This window comes from Babylonia areolata, chromosome 19 (genome assembly GCF_041734735.1).
Source record: "Babylonia areolata isolate BAREFJ2019XMU chromosome 19, ASM4173473v1, whole genome shotgun sequence".
In the NCBI taxonomy this organism is placed as follows: Eukaryota; Metazoa; Mollusca; class Gastropoda; order Neogastropoda; family Buccinidae; genus Babylonia; species Babylonia areolata.
Window position 1 is genome coordinate 56,602,905 of NC_134894.1, and position 12,500 is coordinate 56,615,404.

General features: G+C 44.8%; 1 protein-coding gene across 2 annotated transcripts in view; it reads left to right on the forward strand.

Annotated features, from left to right (window-relative positions):
• The window catches only part of LOC143293870 (hephaestin-like protein), a 33,709-nt gene that overhangs the window by 19,420 nt on the left and 1,789 nt on the right, over window positions 1-12,500 (forward strand). For both annotated transcript variants that reach the window (XM_076605187.1, XM_076605189.1), the window contains 6 exons: window positions 615-750; window positions 2,495-2,707; window positions 4,293-4,509; window positions 6,334-6,559; window positions 7,616-7,811; window positions 10,803-10,997. In XM_076605187.1, coding sequence (XP_076461302.1) covers window positions 615-750; window positions 2,495-2,707; window positions 4,293-4,509; window positions 6,334-6,559; window positions 7,616-7,811; window positions 10,803-10,997 — 1,183 coding nt within the window. The remainder of the gene's footprint in view (window positions 1-614; window positions 751-2,494; window positions 2,708-4,292; window positions 4,510-6,333; window positions 6,560-7,615; window positions 7,812-10,802; window positions 10,998-12,500) is intronic.

The following is a 12,500-nucleotide window of genomic DNA, read 5'->3' on the forward strand; positions in this document are numbered from 1 at the left end:
CCGAACACTCTTAAGACTAACTTCATGTTCACAATAATTACAATGTCCGAACACTCTTAAGACTAATTTTCTTTGCACAATGATTACAATGTTCGGACATTCTTTAAATTAACTTTCTTTGCACAATGATTACAATGTCTGAACACTCTTTAAACTAATTTTCTTTGCACAATGATTACAATGTTCGGACATTCTTTAAATTAACTTTCTTTGCACAATGATTACAATGTCTGAACACCCTTTTAATTAACTTTCTTTGCACAATAATTACAATGTCCGAAGACTCTTTAAACTAACTTTCGTATCACAATGATTACAGTTTCTGAACGCTCTTAAGATTGACTTTCTTTTTATAGTGATTACAATATCTGAATACTCTTAAGACTAACCTTTTTTCACAATGATTACAATGTCCGAACACTCTTTAAACTCACTTTCTTTGCACAATGATTACAAATGTCCGAACACTCTTTAAACTCACTTTCTTTGCACAATGATTACAATGTCCCAACACTCTTTAAACTCACTTTCTTTGCACAATGATTACAGTGTCCGAACACTCTTTAAACTCACTTTCTTTGCACAATGATTACAAATGTCCATGCATTCTACAGCGTCAGGTGGACCAGGAGTTTTTCCTCATGTTCTCCGCCACCGATGAGAACTTGTCTTGGTACAGCGACGTGAACTTCGCCGGTCTGCATGGTGACAAGACCTCGGAGGACTTCTACGAGTCCAACATTATGCACGGTGAGTTTATAGACGAGGCTTAAATTGTCTTTGCTCTTAAGAAACCTGTTCGATGTAGAACGAGTGTGTAGAGAAACTGAAACAATCACTATGCTGCGTTTATAAACATCAGCCACGCATTAAATTTTTTATTGCGGGGGAGGGGGGGGGGTTGTTGTCGTTGTTATTGCCAGTGGTTGCGATTATAAGGACAGCATTGCTATTTTGCATGCATCCCCACTCTCTCACCATCACCCTCGCTTTCAGACATTGCAACGAACAGAAGGGACACAATCATGTAATACAAAATGTAGTTAAATGCGTTTGGTCATAATTCTTGAGATTAAATCTGAAAATGCGTGTGTGTGTGTGTGTGTGTGTGTGTGTGTGTGTGTGTGAGCGCAGACTTATGTACATAATTTATATGTATCACGATTGCACTCTATCTTAACAATTAAGCCACTGTAAATTCCGGAAACGACACCCAAAACCTTAATAGGAAAAAAAAACTATTCCAAAACGGACACCAAACATTAACCTCTCGAGTGCCACTGAAGAGTGTGCTTGTCAACGAAGGCCTGTCATCTCACTGAAATAAAATGGACATTACAGCTCAGGATGTCAGTCATTATTCTTTTGGTTTTAATTTTCTTTTCTTTTCTTCCCTGAGATGACATTAGTTTTGTTCAGCAAAAATCAATTGGCAGCACCAAAAGGTAAGTCAGAGTAGCACAACATCTCCAGCAGGGGTAAAAATAAAAGGTCATACACGTAAAAGCCCACTCGTATATACATACGAGTGAACGTTGGAGTTGCAGCCCACGAATGGAGAAGAAGAGGTAGAAGAAGATTGACTGATTGATTGATTGATTGATTGATTGATTGGATCTTTTAATGGGTAAAGAATCAGGCACAGTAACGACACAAAACATGAAAGATAAAGAAAGAAAATGAAATAAGAAAAAAAATAAGAAATAAGAAGAACGACGAATGAGAAGAGTAACTGGAGTACTCCATTTACTATAATAAAGCAATGAAAAGAACCATTGTTATAGTCAATAACACGTGCGTATGCATGTGTTTGTGCACACACACACACACACACACACACACACACACACACACACACACACACACACACACACACTTACTTTTGATGTGAAGGAGAAGAAGAAGAAGAAGACAAAAAATTCAATGATACCGATGATAATGACAAAAAATTCGGTTGTTGATTTTTGTATCATTACCATCATTCATCATCATCCTCATTATTTCTGTTGCCGTTCAAGTTGAGGATGCTAATTTCAAACTAAGACAAACAGTTAACAAATAGTAAAGAGTGGTAACTCTCTCCATTCACAAGGTACACAACTTCAAGTCAGTGCTGCTTACGCTACCGATTCAGCTAGCACACAGGTAAATAAAAGGTACATTGGAACAAACCTAGACACTTCCTCAAAAAAAAAAAAAAAGAAGCGCCGGGAATGTCCTTATACCGATCATCTGACAATGTGCACACAGCAGCAAAGACAGAAGAAATGTGCAAACACAAATAAGCTTTTATTGAAGACTGGCATAGCCTGTTTAATCCTGTGTGACCTCACTGCACCAAAATAAAAAAAAAAAAAAAAAAAAAAAAAAAACACGTTCTGCACTGAGTCAACGGGCGGGGAGTGAGGTGGGGAGGGGAAGGGGAAGGGTTAATAATCACCCAGGCAAGCCTTACCGCTTCATTGTGTCATCATTGTCCACCCCGCCCACCCAGGCATCAACGGGTACATGTACGGCAACCTACCCGGGCTGAACATGTGTCAGGACGACCGGGTGGCTTGGCACATGCTGAGCGTCGGGTCGGAGCGAGACGTGCACACGGCCTACTTCCACGGGCAGCCTCTCACCTACCTGGACAACCGCCGCTCTTCCTCCTTCATCCTGCCTGGCTACTTCCGGAGTCTGCTCATGAAGGCAGAGAACCCGGGTGAGGGGGTGGGGGAGAGAAGAGTTGTGTGTGGGTGGGGTGGGGGACGTGGGAGGTTGTGGGGGAGGGGTGTGTGTGGTGGGTGGGGGGGAGGTGCGGGGGGGGGGGGGGGGGGGGGGGCGTGTGTGTGTGTGTGTGTGCGTGCGTGTGTGTGTGTGTGTGTGTGTGTGTGTGTGTGTGTCTGCCCGGCCACTTCCGGAGCCTGCTCATGAAGGCAAAGAACCCAGGTGAGGGGTGGGGAGTGAAGAGTTGTGTGTGGGTGGGGTGGGGGGCGTTGCGGGTTGTGGGGGAAGGGTGTATGTGGTGGGTGGGGGGGAAGGTGCGGGGGGGGGGGTGCGTGTGTGTGTGTGTGTGTGCGTGTGTCCGTGTGTTTGTGTGTGTTCGTGTGTTCGTGTGTTTGTGTGTGTGTTAATGTGTGTGTGAGTGTGTGTGTGTCTGCCTAGCCACTTCAGGAGTCTGATCATGAAGGCAGAGAACCCGGGTGAGGGGGTGGGAGAGAAGAGTTGTGTGTGGGTGGGGTGGGGGACGTGGGAGGTTGTGGGGGAGGGGTGTGTGTGGAGGGTGGAGGGGAGGTGCGGGGGTGGAGGTGCGTGTGTGTGTGTGTGTGTGCGTGCGTGCGTGTGTGTGTGTGTGTGTGTGTGTGTCTGCCCGGCCACTTCAGGAGCCTGCTCATGAAGGCAGAGAACCCAGGTGAGGGGGTGGGGGAGAGAAGAGTTGTGTGTGGGTGGGGTGGGGGGCGTGGCGGGTTGTGGGGGAAGGGTGTGTGTGGTGGGTGGGTGGGGGAGGTGCGGGGGTGTGTGGGGGGGTGCGTGTGTGTGTGTGCGTGTGTCCGTGTGTTTGTGTGTGTGTGTGTGTTAATGTGTGTGTGTAAGTGTGTGTGTGTGTGTGTGTGTGTGTGTGTGTCTGTGTGATGTGTGTGTGTGTGTTCGTGTGTGTGTGCGTGTGTTCGTTTGTTCGTGTGTGTGTGTGTGTGTGTGTGTGTGTGTGTGTGTGTGTGTGTGTGTGTGTGTGCCCGTCCACTTCAGGAGACACATATGTATATGAAATGTGAAGTATGTTATGAAACAACTGATCCGATTTGACGTGGAATATCGTTATTCTACTAAATAGTATGCGGTTATTTTCAAGAGTAAAGGACTGAACAAAGTGAACTTGCATGAGCGTCCTTATCCCTCCTTCCCCACCCCCTACCCCCGAATCCCCCCCCCCCCCCCCCCCCCCCCCCCCCCCCCCCCCCCGGGTTTATCCTCGGCTTGATACTCAAAGTAAGAGAAATCGTTGGCTCACAACACGTTTGGCTTCCATAATAACGCAAGCACTGCCAGTGTGAGGTAAAAGTACAGTGTAAGAAAACATCAAATTTTCTTTTCAATTAATCACTATCTATTTTTCTTTTGTTTGCATGTCTTTTATCTATATTTTGTCGTGCATATATCATGCATATTAATATATATATATATATATATATATAACAGTCCACAGCAATTAACAAAAATGAGTCGATCATTCAGCGGTGTTGACATCATTAAGATTCTGACCATCCCCCTCCCCTCCCCGCCCCCTTAAATTCTGACCCCTCCACCAGGTCAGTGGGCTTTGGTAGACCAGACGACCGAACAGTACCAGGCCGGGGCCAAGGCCCTGTTCAACGTGAACAACTGTGGACTCCGTAGGGACTACAGCATCAACCCTACCCACGGCAAGAACAGGACCTACTTTCTGCAAGCGGAGGAAGAACTGTGGGATTTCGCTCCCACCGGAAGCAACTGGATCTCGGGAGGCAACCTGACCAATCCGGATGCGTAAGGCGTAGTAATTTTGTACTGTATTGCATTGCATTGCATTGAATCGCATTGCATTGTGTTGTAATATTTTGTTTGTTCCTTGTTTGTGTTGTGTTTTGTTTTGTTTTATTTTATTTTATTTTATTGTCACAAAACGAAATCTAAAGGTATGTTAGCTTGAATATAATCATAACAAAAAGGTCCCTAGCTCTTCCAAACCCACTTCTGCCTCTGAAAGCTAGGTGACAACCATACGCATTTGTATTTGTATTTGTATTTCTTTTTATCACAACAGATTTCTCTGTGTGAAATTCGGGCTGCTCTCCCCAGGGAGAGCGCGTCGCTACACTACAGCGCCACCCATTTTTTTTTGTATTTTTTCCTGCATGCAGTTTTATTTGTTTTTCCTATCGATATGGATTTTTCTACAGAATTTTGCCAGGAACAAACCCTTTTGTTGCCGTGGGTTCTTTTACGTGCGCTAAGTGCATGCTACACACTGGACCTCGGTTTATTGTCTCATCCGAATGACTAGCGTCCAGACCACCACTCAAGGTGTAGTGGAAGGGGAGAAAATATCGGCGGCTGAACCGTGATTCTAACCAGCGCGCTCAGATTCTCTCGCTTCCTAGGCGGACGCGTTACCTCTAGGCCATCACTCCTCTTGATTGTAGAGGTTATATGCGTGGTTTTTCTTCTTCTTTGATTAGTGAACATTTTTAATCACATTTGAAGCTTTTAATCTATGGAAGGTTTTGTTTTTTTTAAACTTTGAGTGGAAAGCTTAAAGTGGTGACTAGTTTTTTTTATTGTTTGTGTTCTTTTTACCCTTGTAGTAGGTATTAACGTGGCGATAGCCTTGAGATGGCCTTAGTGGTCGGCGAGGTTCTAAACACCATAATTCTGTTTCATTTCTTCTTTGATTTACTAAAAAAAAGTGTTCACAAGATTCCTCCAGATCTGTCGATTGTGATTCAAAGTGTGGATCTGTGCACCAAATGGTTTTCTTGCCCATTCTGCAATGTTGTTAGTCCTCGATGTGTGTGTGTGTGTGTGTGTGTGTGTGTGTGTGTGTGTGTGTGTGTGTGTATGTGTGTGTGTGTGTGTGTTTTGTGTGTATGTGTGTGTGTGCGTGTGTCTGTCTGTCTGTCTGTCTGTCTGTCTCTCTATCTGTGTGTGTGTGTGTGTGTGTGTGTCTGTCTGTCTCTCTATCTGTGTGTGTGTGTGTGTGTGTGTGTGTGTGTGTCTGTCTGTATGTGTGTGTGTGTTTGTCTGTCTGTCTGTATGTGTGTGTGTGTGTGTTTGCGTGTGTCTGTTTTTCTTGTCTGTCTGTATCTGTCTCTATGTGTGTGTGTGTGTGTGTGTGTGTGTGTGTGTGTGTGTGTGTGTGTGTGTGTGTGTGTGTGTGTGTGTGTGCGTGTATGTGTGTGTATATGTGTGTGTGTATGTGTGTGTGTGTGTGTTTGTCTGTCTGTATGTATGTGTGTGTGTGTATGTGTGTGTGCGTGTGTCTGTTTGTCTTGTCTGTCTGTATGTGTGTGTGTGTGTGTGTGTGTGTGTGTATCCGTGTGTGTGTGTGTCTTTGTGTGTGTGTGTGTGTGTGTGTGTGTGTGTGTGTGTGTGTGTGCGTGCGTGCGTGCGTACAGGATGTGTGTGTGTGTGTGCGCTCTCTCTCTCTCTTTCTCTCTCCCTCTCTCTCTCTCTCTCCCTCTCTCTCTCTCTCTCTCTGCCTTCTCATATATTAATTTTTTCTCTTTTCTCTTTCCTTTTTTTCCCTTCTTAAATATTACTATCTTTCTTACCCTCCTTTAATGTTATCTCTCTACTTTCGAAACACAACAGAGAATCCTACATCTTCACTACTGAAGATGGACCGTATATCGGCAAACGCTACAAGAAGGTTCGCTACCACCAGTACACAGACGCTACCTTCACGACGGAATACGAGCGGCCGGACAGCGAGAAGTACCTGGGCATCATGGGTCCTGTCATTATGGCCGAGGCATTTGACGTCATCACTGTGGTCTTCCGCAACAAAGCGTCCTTGAACTATTCCGTGCACGCGCAGGTTGGTGGGTAGTGGTAGTTTAGTTTCGTTCATGTGGAGATGTGTGTGTGAGGGTTAGGGGGTTGGGGGTTGGGGGGGGAGTGGGGGGGGTGGAGGGTGTTAGTGTTATTGTTCGTGTGTGTGTGTGTGTGTGTGTGTGTGTGTGTGTGTGTGTGTGTGTGTGTTGGTTCAAAATTGTATATATTTTTTTTGTATCCAGCTTTTAAACCTTGCGTTGCTGCAACTGTGTCAAAGCTTGAGTTTCTGTGTTATATCGTTTAGGGCTTTTTGTTGGGTTTTTTGGTTCATGTGGAGGTGTGTGTGAGGGTTGGGGGTTTGGGGGGGGAGAGGGGGGATGGAGGGTGTTAGTGTTATTGTTCGTGTGTGTGTGCGTGCGTGTGTGTGTGTGTGTGTGTGTGTGTGTGTGTGTGTGTGTGTGTGTGTTGGTTCAAAATTGTTTATATATATATATATATTTTTTTTTTATCCAGCTTCACTTGCTTATTCTTTTATCTTTTAAACCTTGCGTTGTTGCACGTGTGTCAAAGCTTGAGTTTCTGTGTTATATCGGTTTTTGTTGTTGTTGGTTTTTTACTGATCATTTAATCTCATTTAAACCATTTTATCACTGGGTTTCTGTGTTATATCGTTTTATTTGATTCATTCTTATCATCCAATCTCGTTTAAACCTTCTTTTGTTTGTTTGTTTGTTTCACACTCTGTTGACAAGCGATGTATCCTCCTCTCTCTCGTTTAAACCATTTTAGTTTCACTTCACTGTCTGTTGACAAGCAATGTTTCATCCCTCTCCTCTCTCGATGAAACCTTTTTTTTCACTCTGTTGACAAGCAATGTTTTCTCTCTTGTTTAAACTATTTTCTCACTCTCTGTTGACAAGCAATGTTTTCTCTCTCGTTCAAACCATTTTTTTTTCACTCTCTGTTGACAAAGCAATATTTCTTCCCTCTCTTCTCTCGTTGAAACCATTAAGAAAACTTTTTCACTCTCTGTTGACAAGCATTGTTTCAACCCCCACCCCCACCCCCTACCCCCTCCTCCCCACCTTCTCCTCCCCAGGGCCTGTTCTACACCAAGGACTCAGAAGGGTCCCCCTATGCAGGCGGTCCTGGGGGTGTGGGGCCTGGACAGACTGTGACGTACAAGTGGTCAGTACCTCTGGACTTCGCCCCAGCTGAGGGCGACCCTGCCTGCATCAACCACGCCTACTACTCTGCCGTGGACCCTGTCAAAGACACCAACTCCGGGCTTATCGGTAAGGGGGCGTGGGGGGCTTGGGGGAGGGACTTTTGTTTTGTGACACCGTCACGCGTACTCAGGGTAATTGTAGATATTTTGGCACAGTGTTATTTTTTTCACATTTCAATGTGAGGCTTTTTTTTTTTCTTTTCTTTTTTTTTTCTTTTTAAGAAATATATAACTAAGAAAGGAGGAGAGGAAGGTAGTGGGGTTTGTAATGTGGGTTGAGAGAAACAGGGTGGCGGATTCTCGGTAAAGAAAAAAAAAATCTGGAAGATGTGTGAGCTTTTGTTGTTGTTCTTAATAATCTGCGGAATTGGTTGCTTTGGGTTGTTGTTGTTGTTGAAGTCGTTGTCGTTGTCGTTGTCGTCGTCATCGTTGTTGTGTGCTTGTGTGTAACCATTCTGACCTCCGAGAGCCATTGAAATGATTGACATTGATTCTACAGTGTTAATCAAACTGATTGGATTGGATTGGATTAGGATAAACCGGACTGGGGTGAAGTGGATTAGACTGGATTGGATGGGACTTGACTTTACTGGATTGGGCTAAATCGTATTGGATTGGATTAGGCTAGGTCGTAATGGATTTGACTGGATTGAGCTAGGTCATACTGAATTGAACTTTACTGGATTAGGCTAGATTTTACTGGAATGAATTGTTTGGATGTGGCTAGGTTATATTGTATTGGATGTTTAGATTAGGCTAGGCCATACTGGATTGGACTGTTTGGATTAGGCTAGGCCATACTGGATTGGACTATTTGGATTAGACTAGGTCATACTGGATTGGACTGTTTGGACTAGGCTAGGTCGTACTGGATTGGACTGTTTAGATTAGGCAAGGTCATACTGGATTGGACTGTTTAGATTAGGCTAGGTCATACTGGATTGGACTGTTTGGATTAGGCTAGGTCATACTGGATTGGACTGTTTAGATTAGGCTAGGTCATACTGGATTGGACTGTTTAGATTAGGCAAGGTCATACTGGATTGGACTGTTTGGAATAGGCTAGGTCATACTGGATTGGACTGTTTGGACTAGGCTAGGTCATACTGGATTGGACTGTTTGGATTAGGCTAGGTCATACTGGATTGGACTGTTTGGATTAGGCTAGGTCATACTGGATTGGACTGTTTGGATTAGGCTAGGTCATACTGGATTGGACTGTTTGGAATAGGCTAGGTCATACTGCATTGGACTGTTTGGATTAGGCTAGGTCATACTGGATTGGACTGTTTGGAATAGGCTAGGTCATACTGCATTGGACTGTTTGGAATAGGCTAGGTCATACTGCATTGGACTGTTTGGATTAGGCTAGGTCATACTGGATTGGACTGTTTGGATTAGGCTAGGTCATACTGGATTGGACTGTTTGGATTAGGCTAGGTCATACTGGATTGGACTGTTTGGATTAGGCTAGGTCATACTGGACTGAACCGTACTGGATCAGTCTACGTCATTGTTGACTGAACCGTACTGGATCAGTCTACGTCATTGTGGACTGAACCGTACTGGATTAGTCTACGTCATTGTAGACTGAACTGTACTGGATTAGTCTACGTCATTGTGGACTGAACCGTACTGGATTAGTCTACGTCATTGTGGACTGAACCGTACTGGATCATTCTACGTCATTGTTGACTGAACCGTACTGGATCATTCTACGTCATTGTGGACTGAACCGTACTGGATTAGTCTACGTCAGACTGAACCGTATTGGATCAGTCTACGTCATTGTGGACTGAACCGTACTGGATTAGTCTACGTCATTGTGGACTGAACCGTACTGGATTAGTCTACGTCATTGTGGACCGAACCCTACTGGATTAGTCTACGTCATTGTGGACTGAACCGTACTGGATTAGTCTACGTCATTGTGGACTGAACCGTACTGGATTAGTCTACGTCATTGTGGACTGAACCGTACTGGATTAGTCTACGTCATTGTGGACTGAACCGTACTGGATTAGTCTACGTCATTGTGGACTGAACCGTACTGAATTAGGCTAGATCATACTGGAATGAATTGTTTGGATATGGCTAGGTTATAATTTATTGTATTGGATGTTTAGATTAGTCAAGGCCATACTAGACTGGACTGTTTGGATATGGGCTTGGCCATAATGTATTAGACTGTTTGGATAAGGCTAGGACATACTGGATTGAACAGCACTGGGTTAGGCAAGGTCATACTGGATAAAACTGTTTAGACTTGGTCAAGCCATACCATACTGGACTGTTTTGGATTTGGCTGGGTCATAGTGTATTGGACTGTACTGGGTTAGGCAATATCATACTGGTTGGGATCGATAGCAGTCGACTAGATCTGGGCACTGGATAACCGGATAGAACTGGAACAGACGGATCTGGACTGAGCTGAACATCAAGTGACCAGCCTGGCGTGGACTGGACTGGACTGACTGGGCCTAACCGATGTAGTGGACCAGTGAAAAGCGGAAGTATGATGATGATTATATGGATACTTATATAGCGCCTATCCTCGATCGGAGACCAAGCTCTAAGCACTTTACAAAGACGAGGTCATTTGCACAACAGGCTGCCTACCTGGGTAGAGCCGACTGACGGCTGCCATTGGGCGCTCTTCATTCGTTTCCTGTGTCATTCAATTAGATTTCAGGCACGCACACATACACAGTCAGACCGACATGTAACATTTTACGCGTATGACCTTTTAGTTTATTTACCCCGCCGGCAGCCATACTCCGTTTTGGGGGATGTGTATGCTGGGTATGTTCTTGTTTCCATAACCCACCGAACGCTGATGTGGATTACAGGATCTTTAACGTGCGTGTTTGATCTTCTGCGTGTGTATACACACGAAAGAGGTTCAGGCACTAAGCAGTTCTGCACATATGTTGACCTGGGAGATCGGAAAAATATCCACCCTTTACCCACCAGGCGCCGTTACCGAGATTCTAACCCGGGACCCACAGATTGAAAGCCCTACGCTTTAACCACTCGGCTATTGGCCCATGCGTTCCAGGGCCGCTGGTGATCTGCAAGCCGGGCACCCTGGACAGCGTCAGCGGACAGAGGACGGACGTGGACAGGTTCTTCGTGCTGCTCTTCAAGATCTTCGACGAGGGACAGAGCTGGTACCTGCAGGACAACATCGACCAGTTCGGCACTCCCGCATCCATGCACGACCCAGACTTCGGCGAAAGCAACAAGATGCACGGTCAGTAATCGGAAATAGCACAGTTGTCAGTTTCAGTTTTTTTTTCTAGGAGGCGTCACTGCGTTCGGACAAATCCATATACGCTACACCACATCTGCTAGGCAGATGCCTGACAGCAGCATAACCCAACGCGCTTAGTCAGGCTTTGAGTGCATGCTTATATACTTGTATACCTATCAGAGTGGATTTCTTTTTCTTTTTATTACAAAATGTTGCCAGAGGACAACACTCTCGTTGCCATGGGTTCTTTTTTCAGTGCGCCAAGTGCGTGCTGCACACGGGACCTCGGTTTATCGTCTCGACCAAAAAGACTAGATGCTCAGTTTGATTTTCCAGTCAAACTTGGGACAAAGGCTGAGAGCGGGATTCGAACCCACACCCTCACGGCCTCTCTGTGGCATTGACAGCTGAGCGCCTTAACCATTCTGCCACCTTCCTCCAAAGAGCACAGCACATGACAAACACTCTCAAAGCAACAAGATGCACTGTAAGTTGTCGGAACAAGCACATCACAAGTCACAAAAGGAGGCGACCAGTGTTTTGGAACAACGAGAGAGAGAGAGAGAGAGAGAGAGAGAGAGAGAGAGAGAGAAACCGATAGACTGACAGACAGACAGACATTGAGACGGACGGACGGACAGACAGATAGACAAACAAATTAAATGGACGGACAAACTGAAGCAAACGCAAAGTCTGTAAGCCAACAGACACTTCGCAAATTCACTACGAGGAAACTACATCGAATAGGAAATAATAACACCGAAATACACACTATCAAAACAACAAACGATTTAACGAAAAGTGCTCTCTGAAAAGAGACTATTTTCTTCATAACGATATTACTCAACGTTGTTTATGCTATAAAAAAAAAAAAAAAAAAAAACCCAGGAACAAACCAAACAAACAAAGAAACAAACAAACAAACAAACAAAAAAAATGCATGGAAACAACTTTCTGAATCTGTCACAGACAGGGAAGAGAAGCGCCTTTCATTAAAACAGTGTCAAAACAGGAACTTTTCAAGGACATCAAATCAAACTTTCTGAATCTGTCACAGACAGGGAAGAGAAGCGCCTTTCATTAAAACAGTGTCAAAACAGGAACTTTTCAAGGACATCAAATCAAACTTTCTGAATCTGTCACAGACAGGGAAGAGAAGCGCCTTTCATTAAAACAGTGTCCAAAACAGGAACTTTTCAAGGACATCAAATCAAACTTCCTGAATCTGTCACAGACAGGAAGAGAAGCGCCTTTCATTAAAACAGTGTCAAAACAGGAACTTTTCAAGGACATCAAATCAAACGCACACTCTCATCTCCTCCTCTTCCTTCTTCCTTTTTTTAATTTTCTTTCTCTCCAGGCATCAACGATTGCATGCAAGCGTCCCCCCCCCCTCCCCGACCCCCCCCCCCCCCCCTCCCCCACCCCCACCCCCTCTCTCTCGCCACTACCTTTTTTTTGTTTTTTTGTTTATTGTTCTTTTGCTTTCTTCTCCAGCCATCA